This window comes from Chamaea fasciata, unplaced genomic scaffold (assembly GCF_029207755.1).
Source record: "Chamaea fasciata isolate MVZ Bird 193981 ecotype frontalis unplaced genomic scaffold, bChaFas1.0.hap1 SCAF_2, whole genome shotgun sequence".
Classification (NCBI taxonomy): domain Eukaryota; kingdom Metazoa; phylum Chordata; class Aves; order Passeriformes; family Sylviidae; genus Chamaea; species Chamaea fasciata.
Window position 1 is genome coordinate 4,787,131 of NW_027094087.1, and position 17,759 is coordinate 4,804,889.

The 17,759-nt window shown below is 44.1% G+C and overlaps 1 protein-coding gene across 1 annotated transcript in view; it reads left to right on the forward strand.

Moving 5' to 3' along the window:
• PTGFRN (prostaglandin F2 receptor inhibitor) overlaps positions 1-17,759 on the forward strand; it is a 65,797-nt gene that overhangs the window by 36,060 nt on the left and 11,978 nt on the right. Inside the window, exons 5-7 of the mRNA XM_066206732.1 lie at positions 480-905; positions 7,693-8,112; positions 17,585-17,692. Of these exons, the coding sequence (XP_066062829.1) occupies positions 480-905; positions 7,693-8,112; positions 17,585-17,692 (954 nt within the window). The remainder of the gene's footprint in view (positions 1-479; positions 906-7,692; positions 8,113-17,584; positions 17,693-17,759) is intronic.

A 17,759-nucleotide genomic window follows, 5' to 3' on the forward strand; every position in this document is an offset into this window, starting at 1 on the left:
GAAGATGGTCTCTTACCCTGGAGAGATATTGGGGAAGTGGGGTGTCTCTGGTCAGTCCAAAGCTAGAGGATAACTAGTGTCCTGCTGCAGGCTGCCCCAGGCATTTGACAGGTGCAAAAAGTGGCTAGCTGGGTTGAAATTGAACCCACAAGTGGGTTCTTGGGGGCAGGCCTAAAGGAGGGAATTATTTTGCTCAACAAGATCTATTAGTCCTGATTTTTCTGAAATTTTGTGACCAGACCTATGAAATGGAATGTCTTGTTTGAAAATGCAGACCTAGGGGTGCCTGTGTCAGACTGGTGCAAGACTGAGAACCAGAGTGCAAGTTCTTGTAAGAAAAGTGCGTATCGTGGCACATGGCTTCCTAGCTCAGATGCTAAAACTGGATGTTAGAAGTTAGTGAATCTTTTAATGAATTCTGCCATTTTCTCCCTACTTGTAGCTTCTCACCTGTTTCTTCTGTGTTTCCTCTCCTGCAGAGCCAGACTATGACGTCTTCCTGAACGCCTCTAAAACACCCAAGTTTTCAGATGACCCCACAGAGCTCAATTGCAGGATCACAAATGTGCAGGACACGGAAGCCAACATCCGCTTCACCGTCTCCTGGTACTACAGGCAGCACCTCCCCGGTGACGATGTGGAGGCAGAGGAGCTCCTGGCCTCGATGGATGCAGACTGGACGCTGCTGCTTGGGGACAGGGGCAGGGAGAGAATTCAGAATGGGGAAATAATCTTCTACAAAAAGTCCGCTCACACCTTCAGTATGAGAATCCAGTGGACTTCAGAGAGTGACAGAGGGGATTATTTCTGTGTCATCTCGGCGTGGAGTAGGCACCGCAACAACAGCTGGGTGAAGAGCAAAGATGTGGCTTCTACACCTGTCAACATTTTCTGGGCTACACAAGGTAGGAACTTCGCACCTGGGTGGCTGAGAATAGGCTTTAGCATTAGCACACAGAAGGCCTGCTAATGGGCTTTGGAAATGGAGTTCTGTGTTTATGAAGGTTTAAAAGCACTGTCAGCTTGTGTGAAGGCCTTTTACCTGTGGAGGGGAATAACTACTTTACATCGCTCTTTCATTTTACATCACTGCTTTACCAGTTTTATGCAGCAGTTTGGAGTGGAAGTGCAAAGGAAGGGACGCCATCAAAAGACTCCATCAAGCTGCTGAGACTTCCAGGAGCTGGGCTGGAAGAGGCAGGGGTGGCATCCAGCAGCATTGCTGTGGTCATTGCCCACTTTCGTGGCTCGGAGTATTTTGGTCTCTTTAGGATGTAGCTGGCTGCTAACAACAGGGTTGCACCGAGGTAAAAAGAGAAATGTCAGTTTGCCTTCTTTGCCTGACAGGTTGAGAGTTGTGGTTTTATTTTTCTCTTCTGTAAGTCCATGTTTAGAAGGCAGTTCTGAGAAGTTCATGGACATAGTACTACCAGAGTATCAAAAAAATAAGTGGGTAGCTGAACAAAGTAATTTAGTGATTTGCTTGGATCTTGACCTTTTTTTAGGCAGAAGTGAACTAACTCTAGTCAGTATTGAACTTATTCTGGGAGCATTTTTAGAAGCTTAATAGTTACCTGAAGTTGCTTAACTCTGGTTTAAAATTGGATCTGTGTTTCCTGGATGTGCTGTACAGTGAGACTGTTTTGGCTGAGAGTGAGGTCATGCAAGAGGGTCTTGGACAGCCTCAGAAAGGTTAGGATGACCTAGGATGTAATGCCTTTGTCAAAAATCTGTGCTTAGCTAAGCTGCATTTATATTAATAGATTAGTTTAACAGTCCAACTTGGATATCCACAGGCAGAGAACTGTATTTCAGAGACAAGCAATTTGAAATAATTTTAAAGTTGTTTAGGGATAATCCCCAGGAAATCTTCTGCTGTGATTCTGCTTCAGTGGAGAGAGAAGTGGTGGGCTGCTTGCTCAGTACTCCCTGCATCTCCAGACCAACCGTGTGGTCCAGGGAAAGGTTTTTTTTTTTTAGGTTTGTGGGGTTTTTTTTTTTTTGTTTTGTTGTTTTGGTTTTTTTTTTCCTAATTTTACCCCTGAAGCTGGCTTCTCCAGCAGGACTGAGAAGTCTCATTAATGCTGAGCGTTGGTCACAATTAGTTCAGTGTTATGCCACAACACGGAGTGTGTGTATGTGCATGCCAGTGTAATGGATCGTCGCCGTCGGAGCAGCTACAGAGACCAGCTGGAGTTGAAAAGTCTCAGCCTGTGTTGACATTTCTGAAGGAAAACAAACCGTGACAGGTGTGAACATTCCCTCGTTTCTGGTTTTGTGCCAGAAACTCTGCTAATTTTGTAGCACAAATGTAAATGTTATGGTCCCCGTGCTGAAAAGTACATTCTGTTGGCAAAACTTGGAGTTGGGGGATTTTTTACGTGAAAGTGAGCTCTCCTGCAAAAACCTTTCCCTCCTGAAAAAGAATGTTATATGTATATGAGGTGGGGGGGATGAAATAAAGGTTTGATTTCCCCTTGTGTTCCACCCATCAACTCCCCCTTCAGCAGTGCAGCCCCAGATGCCTCTCCCTGTGTGCCCTGTCCCCTATCACATCCCATTCCTGTGAGCTCCAGACTCGGCTGGGAGCCCAGTGCTGTTAGCCAGCAACTATGAAGGAGTTAATCTGCTGCTGCCTGTGCTCTCTGACTGTTGTTTTGACAAGTATCTCTGGTGATTTGAGTCCCTAACTGCTCCCAGTGCTTATAAAAGCCAGCAGCCAGGCTCCCACGTGTTTGCCTAAGGAGAGAACAGAAATTTGCCTCTTCCTTGGATAGCTTATGCCTATACAGAGGCATTTCTTCCATCTATTTCATTGCTTGCATCTCCTTTGTTGACTTTAGAGCAGTGCTTTGGGGAGAGGAGGTTGGAGAAATCTCACTTTGAAAACAATTGTTCTGAATTCTTGAGAAAGGAGAAATGGGTTTATATTGTGTCTGTGGGTCTCTCAGCAAAGAGGGGTGTTCAGAGCCTTTATTCAAAATGTAAACATCACCGAAAGATGTCAAAACCCCTTTTTTGTGCGTTGTATAATAAGTTGTGTGCTTGCCCATTTGAACTTGGGGTTTTATTGTCTCTGTTTTCTATTTTATTCCACAGGGACCAATAATGCTCACACATCTTTCTGCTTACTCAGCTTTGCAAATGCAGCCAATTGCTATCATAGATCACCGTTGTTTTTGACATAGTCTGCCTGATATGTTTCTTCCCCTTTTCTACTTTCTCCCCTGCCAAGGTGACAAAGAAGGCATCTCTGTCTCATCTCAGAAATTAAAAACATCAGTTGTATTATGTTTTGCTTTTTTAGAGTACAAATTCCGGTTGGTGGAAAGGGGTAAAGGAACGGAGGAACCCTTTTTTTGACTAGCTCTGTAAATGATTTTCAACACGGAAAAAAGTTTTATATTCGAAAAGATAATTTTATTTATTTATTTGAATATGAGTTACATTTAGAACACAGATACTGTTTGCAGTGGAACGTGGAATCGATGCTTTTTTCCTAAACCAGTGTTGTCAACTTTGGATCTGCATGGAGTGCTTAGCAGAAGAGAACATTATCTTTTAATTGAAATTCCAAATCCCAAAGGTACTATTATTTGGGGTTTTGTTAATACTTTTGTCTTTAATTTACAAAATAATTGTATTTAACATAATGTTACTTGTCCTAAATGTTTGCCCAGGCCCTCCCATCACACTTAATTGGGAGCAAGGGTGCCTTAATCTCTCAGACAGTCCTGCAAATAGAGAACAGATAGTATTTCTGCCACCTACTTTTCTTTATCATTGCACATGTATCAGACACAGCGTGGTACAGACACACAGCTCCTCCTGGGCAAAGAAATCCCCATGGCACTAAGCTGATGTGTGTATGTGCCAGTCTGGGGGACAAGAGTTCCTGAAGCCAGATGTGTGTCCATGAGTAGTTGATGTGTCCAGGTGAAGGCTACAGTGCAGGCTTTGGTGTGCCTGCTGTGCTTCCAGAGCTGCTGGGGCTGCAGTTGTACCTCAGGGTGTCGTACAGCCACCTCCTCTCGCCACAGCAGAGCTGTCACTGCCGTGATGTCTGCTGCATTCCTGTACCTGCAGCCTCCTTAGTGCACTGGGGGATGAAGGGGCCTTTATGAACACTGAGATTCTTGTCAGCAGCCTCAAGTAGCGCTGTGAGGCTCCGAGTTTGCTGTCAGCCCTGGCCATTGTGCTGCTTTTCCAGCTGGGGTCGGAGCACCGCAGGGAGGGTGTTTGCTGTTTTCTCAAGTCTCCTTGCTCTTGTAGCTGTTGGACTTCTCTAGAAACTTGCCTGGCGTGGATTAGGTGAAAACTGGTTTTGGTCACTACCCAGGAAGTGCTCTTGAAGCTGAGCACACACTTTGTGGTAGAAGAGCAACAGGAGAATTACAGTGTGGCTTAACCACTTGGACTGGCCAGCGATGGAAGGCAGAAGCTTGCACTGCCAGGCTCCAAAGTACAGTTTACTCAAATTTTATTTGAGTCATTTGGCTAGAATTTCTCCTGTTGCTAGCCCTCTGTCTTGGAGTAGTGCCCAAGCTTTGGGTATGGTTTACTTAGGAACTCTTCCCTTACTGCTTTCCAGAGTAAACTGCAGATCGCAGCCTCCTGTATATAACCAGGCAGAGTGTGTTCTATTGTGCTTTTCATCCGTGGAGCTTTACAAGAAGGAGATGAGACTCCACATGGAGTCTCAGGCATGCATGCAGACAGGCAAATGTGTGGAGTAGCGGTCAAGACACACACTGCTGCCTTGGCAATTCCCAGAAGATAAGAAATGAGACCTTAGGCTGCAGTTCTTGGAAGAAAACATTCATTTGTCCCCTCTGGCTCATCTCATGCTGCAAGATCTGATGAGTAATTTCTGCTAACATAGGAAACATGAAGATACTTTCCTTTTCCTCTTAATTTTCCGAGCAGATTACTGTTATTTCTAAGATAAGTGCCAAATCTTTGACCTGCCCTCTTTCTCATAATGTGCACTCTTACACACAGACAGCTACATGATTTTCTAGGTGGGTGTGAAGAAGTGCTAATTACATTTCATCTGCTGTTACTGAAGGAGAACAATATTGGCACAGAACCAGAATATTAAGAATTATGACCCAGGTTTCTCTAGCTGATAGGATATGGGGCCTGTTGTTGTTGTTGTTGCTGTTTTATTTTCCTACATATGCAGGTCTCTAATAGTATGGCACATACAGAAACATCCCTTTGATCTTTTTTTGACTTTGTTGCAAAAAGAAATATTCAGCACCTGTATGTGATGGGTTGTGTGTCCCCTTCTCTATTCTGTTCTCAATTTCTTATGGTCTAACAGAAGAGTGGGTGCCTGCCTTGTGTGTTCATTCAAACAAAGGATCTCAGGGGGTTTTAAAGGAAGAAAAATGCTTTGAAAGGACTGTCATAAGAACATATCTCCTTGTTCTCTGTTCAGCATCCTAATTTCTAACCCTTTTGAACTCTATCAACTGTTCTCCAGCTGCATCTCTGGGCCCCAGTTGTTTTCTCCCACAAACTCTACCAATGGCATTTCTGCTGTTGTCCCATGCTACCCACCACTGCTTTCTCTTTTTCCTTTAGCAGAAATACTTAGTAAAAGCATTTGCTGTTGCCCTCAAATGGAAAACCCATAAACGATATCTAGGAACAAAATTTGTCCTGCCCTTGTTGGGGACAAAACGCTGCCCTTTCTGCTGCTGCCAGACCTGTGCCTCAGGGAATAGTGCAAGTTAAGGTATTTGAAGCCCAGCTAGTAGGGAGAGTTATCTCAGCTGTAGCTGAACTACTCTGAACATGTGAGGGTGTTTAATATTAAGCACATATGTCAGAGACCAAATGTAAGATTTTTTTTCTGTTGTCTAGCACACAGTGCTCTGGATGTGAAGATCAACAACATAAAGAACATTTAAATAAGGAGGGATTTTTGCCCAGAGCTTCCTCATATGGCCTGGAAAGCAACAATATGTGCCAGAAGAGTATAACTAGCTGTTTATGCTTCTGCTTTTGGGACAAAATATAATTGCCTACTATACTCCTAAAACGATGTGAAAAGCTGATCTGTGCTGGGCTCCTAAATACTGAAGAAGGAAATATCAGAGTCTCATAGATGCAGGAGGAAAAAAATGGATTTGAAGCCTGGAATCTGGTATCTGATGAGCCTTTTCACAAAGGACAGGAGAATGACTGACTCTATACAGCTTCATTTGTGATTGTACCCTGAGCGCCTAAATGTGCAGCTCTTGTATCGTCACTTCTTAGTGGGTAGAAGTGTGAGGGGGGTTTGGTGTGGAGTATCAAATAATTCTGTGCTCAGCTAGACCACTAGAAGCATCTCAGCCTTCACTGCTCCTGCTGTTTCTTTATATAGCTTTGTACTGTGATCTGCTTTATACAGTACTGATTTAAAGTTGTCATACCGGGTTTCTCATCTTGTGGGCTGTGTTTACTCATTGTGAAAACTGCTGCTTGAAGGCAAAACACTGCAAAATGTAATCTTGACAAGTGTCTTGGTGCTCTTGTGGGGAGGACATAAATATTACTGCATTTAAGTTCAATTTTGGGAAATATGTTTCGGTCTCACCATTGCTTATTTCCCTTTTCCTGAGAAGTTTCAACTTGCATAAAGAGGTTCTGTGGAGCTTTTTAACAGGCCTACACTTTTTAATAAAGGAGGGAAGGGAGAATGTGGTACAGCAAAGTAAGTCCAGAGAGTTGGATTGGCTGTATTTTTGCAACACTGTTACTTCTATGAATTCTGCCCCAGCCCTCCCTTCCTTAACAAGAACCTTGATGTACAGGGTGTCTTTTCATCACAATGCCAGGAAACTAGCAACTCCCTTTCCTTTTATCTGATTCTGATTTCAGTCACTCCTCATTTTCTCAGTTTCTTACTGTGAGCTTGTATTTGGTGTGTCTTGGAGCTGTGCTCTGAAATGTATAATTTTCCCAAACCCTATAATTAAGGGATTCTTTGGATTGAGGAGCCAGTAGAGAATGGAAGGAAAGTAAGCAGTGAGTGTTACTGGAATTCTTGATGTCAAATGGGACATGTCAAGACTTCTGGTAGGCTTGTATGCAAGTAAATGTATGAGAAGCAAGGGCAGGGAAATCTGACACAGGCAGAGGTGTGTGTAAATCTGTAGGGGAATGCCTGGGGTGGAGACTTCTGTTACCACCAACTTTTGTCATGTGTTTTCGGCTGAATGTGTCTGGATTGCTGTTAGGGTGTATTTTCGAGGGAAATAAAAGATACTACACTAAGTGCTGCCAATTCAACAAGTGGCAGCTTTTGTCATTAGTTGTGAGTACTTCACCAGTGCCCTTAATTACCCCATCACTGATGGTGCTCTTCCAGATCCAGTATAAAACTGGGACTCTGAATCTTGTCTAATATCTTTATCCTGAGTAAAACAATCCTGTCTCGTTACAACCTGTTTATTCTATTATCTGCTGAGTATTTGATGTTTGTTTGAATTTGTGCACACATTTGTTGTGTACTTGTGTGTGTGTGCACTGTTGAGTAGCATTCTGGGCTGTCCACATGCTTAGATAAATGTGCTGAGATTTGTTCCTCCAAAAAAAGGAACTTTGCCTGTCTGTAATCTTCCAGGTTGAATGGTGCTGCAGTGATACCCGTACCTGTTTGTTAACCCTCTCTTGCTGCTTATTTCCATCCCTCTTCAGATTACACCCTTACAGTGGAGGCGGTGAAACTGAAGCCATTCTTTGTAGCAGGCCACACCTTTGAGATGACGTGCAAAGTGTCCTCCAAGAACATCAAGACGCCACGCTACTCTGTCCTCATCACGGCCGAGAAGCCCCTGACGGACCAGTCGAGCCCCAACGGAACCACTCGCATCATCTCCCTGAACCAGGACTCGGTGGTGCGGCTGGAAGACTGGACGGACCAGACCCGCGTGGACGGGGTGGTCCTGGAGAAGGTGCAGGAGAACGAGTTCCGCTACAGGATGTACCAGACGCAGATCTCCGACGCGGGGCTCTACCGCTGCGTGGTCACCGCCTGGTCTCCAGGAGGCGGCGGCATGTGGCGTGAGGCAGTGAACGGCTTATCCAACCCTATCCAGATAGACTTCCAGACTTCAGGTTGGTACAGAACCTGGCAGCCCCGTGCCTGAGCCAGAAAGGGAGGGAATTCTGTGACGCTTTGCCCTTGGTTTCCCTGTGTCTCAGAAATGCCTGCTCTTTGGAACAAATGGTATGACGGCTGAGAGCTGTGCTTGTCTTCTTTGGTGGTACTTGTGTCCTTTGTGCTATTGATTGTTTACAGAAAGATGTTTAATGAATTGGCTGTAATCATAACCCCTGGGTTTTTCTCTACTAATGCAGCTTTTATGGTCCTGCAGGCTCAAAGCTGGTTCTCAGTATGGAGCAACGGCTGCTGCATTTGCCAGCTGTATCACTAGATTGTCAGCAGCGGCTGCTCTGGAAGAACATTAATATAAACTGGATTTCTGTTCCAAAACAGACTCTATTAGCATGGCATTAAATTCCCTGAGCACACCTCACTGTTGATGTAATTGCAGAAAATGGTCAGGTCAGGGTAACATTTCAGCCGTCTCAGTAAGTGTATCCTGCCACTGCAAGACCTTAGAGGTCCCTCGTGGCTGAACTACAAAGCTCCCCAAATTGGGATGAATTTCAGTACCCAGAAGGACATCCTGTTCCTCAGTTGCTTACTGAAACCCTTACCTTCAGCTGTAACAAATCCTGCCTGTTGAGACTTTTCTACTGAAACATGCCTGTCCTAATATAATGTTGGGGGGGAGGGAGAGATGGATGGCATTGATTTGGATCATCAGAGATGCATGTTAACCCCCTGACTTCTGTCATGTTACATTGTTGGGAAGTGCAGTGGGAACTGTTTTTATAACACTGGTGCACATATGAGTGAAGGGCTCGTCTCATGATTTGATAAACAAAGCTGATGGGGTTTTGAGCAGGTGGGGTTTTCATGCTCGTATTCTGCTGGTCGTAATGGGCTGTAGCATATCTAGGAGATGTGTCTGTGTCTAGGCGAGAGCAGCCTGACTTCTGGTTGCATCCACAGCTAAGGTAATTATTCTAGATGATGTGAGTCCTAAGATCTGAACTTTCTTACATTGCACACTGGGAGAAGGACAAGGGCTGATCATAGGAGGACAGCCTGGCAATGAGGGCGTCACTTTGCAGGAGGCTTTGAGATGTAGCTTTGATCTAAGCTGGCCAGACAGAGGACATTGACTCAGCTTCTTTCAGTTTTTAGGTAATTTCTTAAGATGGTTTAGTGGGCTGCAGTTTTAGCCTTATTACTCTTCATATTTGGGTTGGACACAGTGGGAGAGTAGTATTTGCAAAAGGGGTGATAAAAGAAACCAGCAAGAATGAAATCTGCCCCAAATCCCACCCTTCCCCTCCAAGCTCTTATGTGGAGACTTCCCTGCACAAAGGTGGTTGGTTGGTGCCTCTCCCAACATTGCTTCTCTTGTGTCACTTTGAACTCCCATCCAAAAAGTTTGTTGGGATGCTTTGACACCCAGGGTTCAGAGGGAAACCCGCAAGCAATGCGAGGGAGGGAAGCGTGCGTGTTGTAGTCTTGACTTCTTTTTGCTGTCAGCCTCTCCTCCCAGCCCCTTCACCCAGATAGGATTTCTGGAGCGTGGAGTGAAGAAAAGGGAGGCAGCGTGTAGAAGTGCCCTGGGAATGTGTGAATTCCAGTAGCAGGGCTGGAGCAGGGGGAGGGATGGTCCTGAAGCCCTGTCAGCCTTTCATTCTTTACAAGAGAATGAAGAAAGAAATGAGATCCCTGGCACAGTTTGCTGGAGTGCTATTTCCCAAAATAATCTTGGCATGTAGCAAAATCTGTCTTGGAATACCTGCAATTTTCTTTAATTGATGGATGAACTTTGTGTCCTTCAGTTGTTACTCAGATATCCCTGCTGGATATTCACCTCTGGGCACAATGAGAACATGTGATGAGTACAGTTAGAATGGACTAACTGTGGAATTATTATTTGGGAAATCATCTGGAATTAAGTATACAAGACAGAAGATGGCTTGTGGGTGTGTTACTTTGGTTTTGTGTGCTGAAGCCTCCTGTCTTTGAGGCAGACTGAGTCAGGGAGCCAGAGGTAAATGGCAAAGTGGTGGAGCAGCTATGAAAGCACAGCTCAGATATCACACCCTTCTCTTGCATCCTGTGGCACAAGCAGCTGTCAAACTTGTTCTTCAGAAAAAAATAAATTGGTGCCAGGATTTCCCTAATGGGCATGGTGAAAGGCAGAACTGCTGAGGGAGCTAGTTGTTTCTAGGGAGAATTTCCCCAAAATTGGAGGGAAGACACTAACAGGAAAGGTGCAGGGGAAAAGAGGGATGTGCAGCTTTCCAGGCAACTGTAAAAAAGGAAAAAAAAAAAGAGCTGGGGAGACTAGTGTGCTAAATCCTGAGCTGTATGGAGCGTGGGGTGTGGTACCTTATTCGTGTTTGTCCCTGATAGGAAAACTGTTGAGGAGTCAGTTGCACTGATTTTTCAAAGAATAACAGCAAGACAACTTATCTATAACTGCTGGAGGGAATATAATACAGCAGTGTAATTTTGAAAAATAGGATGTATTCCAGTCTTCTCTATACTTTGAAGTCCCGGGCTTGGGCAGCATTTTCAGCTTCCATCATGGCTGTTGGAGTGGGGAAAGGATCAATAAGGAAGCAGCATTTTCAGCAAAAGGAAGCCCTTAAAGGGTTTTACGTGAAGCTTTTAGTCCTAGGAGGAATTTCTTTCTCAGTTGTTTTTATTGATTCCCCTTTGATGGGGGATGGTGAGGCTTGCTGGGACTGGAAATCCTTCTCTCCGATTTGACTCTCTCCCAGATCTCTCTGAGCTGAGTGATGTTTCAAAGAGGAGTTTTTAAGCATGCATACACATTGTGCAGTGTGATCTCTCTGAGTGGCAGGGGCCTGTGAGCTTTTCATATATGAGCTGGGGACTGCACACGTGAAACTTCAGTGTTTCCTGCCACAATAGGCTTGACATGTGGCAGTGCTCTGAAATGTTTTTCCATGAACATCTGTGGAAAATGTCTTGCTCGGATTCTTTCCATTCAAGGCAGAACTTGCTGGCTGCAAGCAGAGATCTCCTCTCTTCTTTCTCCACTTGCTGTTGCAGAGGGATGTATTTGTTCCGTTTGCTTAATGATCTGAGATGTTAATGTAAAGGCATTTGTTTGAAACAACCTGAACTAAAGAAAAGGAAACGTGGATTTTGTCCACTGGACCATATGAACTGGAAGTGAAGGTGGGGAAGTGTGGTGAGGAGGAACCTATTAGGCCATTAGGTTTCAAATATTCAATCAATGGCAGATTGTTCTCTGCTGGATATATTTTAAGACCAGAGAGGATCTTGTGAATCTTCTGGTATGATGTCATGCATAACATGGATCACTAGACCAGTTTTGTAAAACGAATGCCATTTGTATGTCCAGCTGCTGTAAGCAAAATAAGCTTATCTGGGGGGCAGGGGAAGCTGTCCCATATGAAGAATTTAATATTTTTTGTTTGTTTGTCTTCCCGGTGTAGGACAGAGAGGTTCTGCCATGTCTTTTTTAAACAGTTGCCCAGTGATGTGAGGAACAAGAGCAGCTGCCAGTGCCTGTCTTGAAATGTTCTCTTAATTTCATTGCACAGTTTCTGCTCCAGTGCATCCTCTCTCCTCCCAAGCTACTGGTTGATGCGTGTGTACAGAGCCTTTCTTTCAGCCTGGAATACGCCTGTCTTCTGTCCCTTGCTGTTCTTCTCAAGCCAGTGTATGAAGACAGCTTCATAAACTGTGTTTTGGCATTTGTCCTTTAATTTTCAAACCCTTTCACCATAAATTGGGCAACCCAGGTTAGTGTTTAGAATGTCTTTGCCTGCTACACACTCTCAGAGATTTCCACAGAAGTGAATTATTTTCCTTTCCCTGGAAAGAAACAGGGAGAAGGAACCTTTTAATCTCATGTTGAGACGTGTGTTATGAGAGAGAACCATTTGGAGCTTGGCTGTGCTCTGAGCTGTCTCTGCTCTGTGCCATTCAGCAGAGGGTAGAAAGTTCTGGAGAGGCAAAAATAAAAGAGAACTTGTAAGGGAAATATCTCAATGAAATCTTCAACTCTGAATTACATCTACATGTGAGCTCATTGCACAGCAATGTATTATCATTCACTTTGGAGGGAGCTGAGATAAACCAAGAGCTGCTGAAATACGAGCTGAGTATTGATGTTGAACTTGCAATTAAAATGAAACGATGCCCTGCAATGACCCCGAGAGATACTCAGTTTCAAGAAGGGCGAGTAGAAAGATTCTTAAAGGAAAGAAAGCTTAATCACGGAAATGAATGAAAAAGCAGTGCAGCAGAAACTCTTTGGCAAGAAAGGCTGGTATTTTCCAGCCACTGTTAATGGGCAGGAACGTGCTTTGTCATTGTGTGCCTTTGTGCCTGTGTGCATTAATTTGTAGCTGGAAGTAGAAACCACAGACTTAACTACTGAGGGCTTCTTCCAGTAACAGCCATTATGAGGCTTGGGGCAAAGCTTGTTAGGGAACAGCTTCATGAAGAAGCTGGGAAAGGGCAGGGGTCTGGAAAAGTGAAGGTGAAGAAACTTATTATCTGGGGAGAAGCAGGTCATGGAATTCTCAGTTGAAGAGTGAATGATTTGGTGCCAGGGCAGAGATGAGTAATATTTTGGACGATGCAGAACTCGTGGGTTGCATCAGTTGTTTCCCCCTTTGTGGTCTGTGGTGCTGTGTGATTGGAAGCAGGGAAGCTGCATGCAGGAATTCCAGCCCCCCTGGTCAGTAATGGGCTGGGCACGGGCTTCTCGGGGGGAACAGTCTGCCCTAGGTCTCTGTTGTCATCAGATCACTTGACCTTTCTCTTCTCTACTTGGCTGGGAAATAAAGCTAGCTTGTGCCTTAGGGGAGACTATGCTTTATTTTTGCAGAGAAGTATAGTGTAAAATGATAATCAAAGAAGACAAAACATCACCTAGGACCCTAGTTAATTACAACCTCTTCTGTTACAGAACTGGATTTTAACTGGCTCTTGGTTATTCTCTTTCCTTTTCCGATTTTTCTTGCAGATTTGAAGTGTTTGGATTAGAGCAGGGAAGGAAAGCAAGGAGCAAATGGGGTGACATCAGGAGAAGAGGCCTCAGAATTTGTCTCCAGTTTATAAATCCTTAAGTTGAGTAAATTAACTATCAACTTCAATGCCTCTTTTCCACCCTGCAGCCCCTTCAGTGTGAATCTGATTGAGCACAAAGTAGTAAACAAATCTTGGTTCAGTTTACAAACACTTTTTCCTTTCATTTTTGTATGTAGAAGAATTACTTAGCTGAAAACTGTATCACTATAGGGTCTGGCTCCTGGAATTACCTTCCTGGTGACATGAAATCAACAGTTTGAGCATTGAGACCTAACATAAAAGGGAACATTCAGAGAAAAGTACACAGAACAAATCCTGATTCTGGAACCTGGTTTCTCTTCAAACACTTCTGTATTTGTACCAGTAAACTTCTAACCTCAATTTCTTCACTTTCTGTTTAAAGTTGTGTAGTGTTTTTAAAGTGTTCAGGAGTCAAGAAAAGCTCTGAAAACTTTTACTCTCCTGACTGCAGGCGATTTTTAATATAAATTTGTTATTACTTTAATAAAGAAGAAAACTTCTTTTAGGGATTTTTTTCTAAGCTTACATAAGGCCTTACTTACAGTGAGGAACAGATATTTTGGCTTATTTTAAATCAAAGGTCTCAGCAGAATATGGCGATTTATGATGCTCAGCTCTTAGAATTGGGGATGCTGCTTTGTTTTGTAAATCTGTGCTCTTTGGCTTCCAAATTATCTGAGGGAATGACACTTATCTTCAAATCTGAAGTTATTAAAATCCAGTTATTTCTCAGCCTTCAAGCTCATGAACAGCTCTTCAGCATTTAACTTTGCCTTGTTCTTGATGAGTTTTACAGGTCATGCTTGATCTGTCAGCCCTGCAATTGAAACTAAACTCTGGTTTGTTTATTCTCCCAAGTGGCCAGTAGGTGCCAATAACAGTATTTCAGACTGTTGAATGCAGGTGGCAGGGTGGCCAAAGCCACATCATCTGTTATCTGCAGAGCTCTGTTTTTCTCGGTGTTGATGTAGCATGGACTCATATCTCACTGAAGGAGAGAGTTCCTGTCACCTCCCCAACCCTTCCAGTGACACTGTAAGTGCTCGAGCGTGACGGTGCTGAGACCCTGAGCCAGTGTCATCTGGCTGGGAGCTGCCTGTTTTACCACACGCCTGTATCTGTAACCTTGGCCTGGAGATGTTTGGCCTCTTTTTTGTGTGTAGGTTTTTTTGTTTGTTTGTTTGTTTTGTCTTGGAGGGCAAACACTTGAGAAAAGTTGAGTTTTGTGTTCTGAGCCTTGCTTGGCGTGGTCTGGATCCAGGGCTTCTTGAACACTGGGTGGGAGAATGGGGCACTCAGACAGCTCCTGCCTTCTCAGGTTTTTTAAGAGGGGGGGAATAAATCTCTGAAGGTGCTTTTTTTCTGTCCTTTCATGCCTGAGGGCCAGGGTCATGTGGGCAGAGGGTGTGAGATACACTCAAAGAAGACAACCCTAGGAAGCTGCAGCCACAAAGTTTTTGAGACTGAACAGAGGAACTTTCGCTGTAATTAATCTTGCTTAGGTTTAAAAAAGAAACAAATGTTGTTTTCCCTCTTCAGCTGAAGAGGGAAGAGCACAACCCTCAACACATCTCTTGACTCTCTATTGATATCCAGTTCTAGCACAGGACAGTGATTTCTCCCTGAAGGCAGAGATGGTAATTTGCAAGAGATGTTACCTGCTAGGGAAATAACTAAAGGGAAAGAACTGTTTGTGCCTTACCAAGGGGAAGCATGATCCTGAAATGCCAATGCAGCTGATGACTTGGAGCCTTCCAGCCTAGGAAGTTTTGGCTCCATGGGGGAGGCCTGGTGGAGAAGTGCTTGGTGACTCAAAGGAGTCACCAAGTGGGGGAGTGTGTTGGGAGTACTGCATTTCCATGACCCACAGCATTTCCTGGCTGAGTGACCAACCGAGCTCAGCTTTTACCCTTGTGGCATCCAGCGGCCAGGAATGCTCCGACTCCACATTAGTGGTTTGTTGGTTTGCCAGGGTTTGAAGGCAGTGTCTGTTCAATGCAGGAGGTACCTGGACTTTCAGCCTAGAAATAAGGCCTGAAAAATCCCATGTGCCCTCTTTCTTTCCTTGTTCAACCTGCCAGGGCAGGGGTAAGGTAGCCCATCCTTAGCCTAGCAGAGTTGGAATCATGCAGTTCATCTCTCTTGCTCAACCCCTCCCAGCATCCAGCCTGTTTGCTGGAGTAGAGCAGGTCCTGTATTCCTGATGTGATGTCCCTTTACTTGCTGCAGGATAGACTCTGAACTGTGGACAGTATCAGGATTATTATGGTACTGTTCTGCCTTTGATCAGTGCAGCAGAGGGACTGTGCTGGGAATGCAGGGACGTTCCTAGAAGATTTTGACAGTCTCTTTATTTCATTTCTTTGACAGTTCACACACAGCTTGAGACTTTTCTGCTTATAGTTGGCTGGAGTGGTCCACGCTGCCTTTAATCCCCTAGGACCTTGAACTTCTGTCTGCCCAACTCTGAAAAAAAGGATGGAAAATGTCTTGATTTATCTGAGGACAAATAATCAAATAGGCTGCAGGGGGAATATAGTTTGGTGTGTGTGTGTGAATGTCAGGAAACAAATTGAATTCACACAAAACCGGTTTAGGTAGATGCTGAGGAAGCACTGATTAATCTCTGTTCATCTCCTAGGAAAAGGATCCCATCATGCTGAGCTTAAGTTAGGGCTGTGCTTGTGAAGTTACTACCTGAGCAGCTGATCTCAGTATTCTGGGTCTCTTGTTTCCTTAAATGTGTTCTAGCATAAACACGTAGGACTCTTGGTTGGTAATCAGTGTATAACCTCTGTTGCATCTCTACCCCCCTTTAATCCTGTTTGGGGGGGTAATTTGCAGTGTTAATTTTAAGAAAGATCTTCGAGTGTCCAAATGGGTGTCAAACTCTCAGATTATGTCTGCAGACTACCATTGTGTACAAAGGTACAACTGCTTCTGGGGCAGAGGAAATTGGAGGAGGGGGGACTTTGAAAGCTGGAGAAGTAATTATTGCATTGTAGTTGGAATTAATTTCTTAGCATGCTGTGTATTATCTGTTGACCAAAACCAGACAGGCACTTGTAGTCTAGAAAAGTTGCACCAAAAATTATATCTCTAGCTTCAGGACACATCCAAGTTTCTCTCCAGAGCCTCAGTTTGGGAATGATGTGGTAAGTGTGTGCCATGGGGTGAGCTATCAGAGTACCTTTCCACAGAAACCTTGGAGAGGGCAAGGCACAAGTGGGTTGTTTTGGATGATTTCTTTGAAGTGTCTTCATTAAAAGCATTGTTTGCCACTGATCGTCAGTGGATTTGAAATGTAGGGTTCCTGTACTAAAGGAGTAGCAGGTGAGAGCAGAGGAGAGCAAATAAACAGCTTTTCTTTCCTCCCAAGCCACTCTTCTCTGCTTGTTGTTGCTGCTGCTGTGCCAGAAGTCAGAGAGCCCGGTAATACTAGGAGTCTAGGGAGTGTAAAAAGGGTTCTTAATCTGAGTCCCAAGTTTCTTTTTGGGTTCCCTTGCTCTTTCCCCCAAAGTCATCCTGGAGGTCACCATTGGGATCAGCTTTCCTTCTACTAATCTCCTTCACCTCAATTAGTAGGGAAATCACAGAGATATTTTGGCACATTCTTCAGATTCTGCCCTGTGAAATGGAGAGTATTAACAATGCTGGCATATCTGAGGAGTTGTGATTTTGTTACTTTTGCACTAGAGTTGCAGCTGTTGTCAAAATTCGGGGAAGTTTTGTTTTTTTTAACCTACGTATGTCAGAAGTCTTAAAACATCACAGTGTTGTCATGGTATCTGAGTATTTCAAAACAGCCTGATGGTTTTCATTGATACCATCACCACTTTGCGGCTGAAGGAGTTACCGTACCCTTGGGCTTTGAGACATCTAAAGAAGAAGCTATCTGTGGCAGAGCCTGAAGGAAAACCCACAGAAAAGTATTATCAGATGCACTGCTTGTATTGTCTGTTCCAGTTCCACTGTAGAACCATTGGTATTGTTAAGATACTGTTTTGCTTTAACTTGAATTCCTGTTGACAGCCTCAACAAAAAGATCCATTCTGGATTAGCCTGAAGATCTGAACTCCCGTGCTCTTAAAGGAGTCACCAAGTGGAAGATCAGCTCCTTTTGTGCTGGAGAGTAGAAGGGAGATTTGGGCAGCAGCCTCTGTGTTGGCCTGATGGTTTGGGTATTTTGTCTTAGTACAGGATTAAATGGCTAAAAATGAAAACTATTTTACAGAAAACTTAAATGGCTGCTTCTCCTTCCTTCAGAGCTCTGTCTCCACAAACTAGGAGAGAATACTTCAAAAATGTGCAGGAAAGGTGTTGGACAGTGAAGTAAAGCCCATCACGAATAATTTGCTCTTATTTCTTACTCTTTTCTAGGTCCTGTGTTCAATGTCTCGGTGCATTCTGACAGCCCAACGATTTACCAGGGTGAGGTGGCAGACTTGCTGTGCATCATCACAACGGAAGGAATGCCACTTGAGCCAGGTATTTCAGCGAAATTATTTCACTTGTAACTCATTTGCCTTCAGAAGTTACAACCCTATGCCCTTTG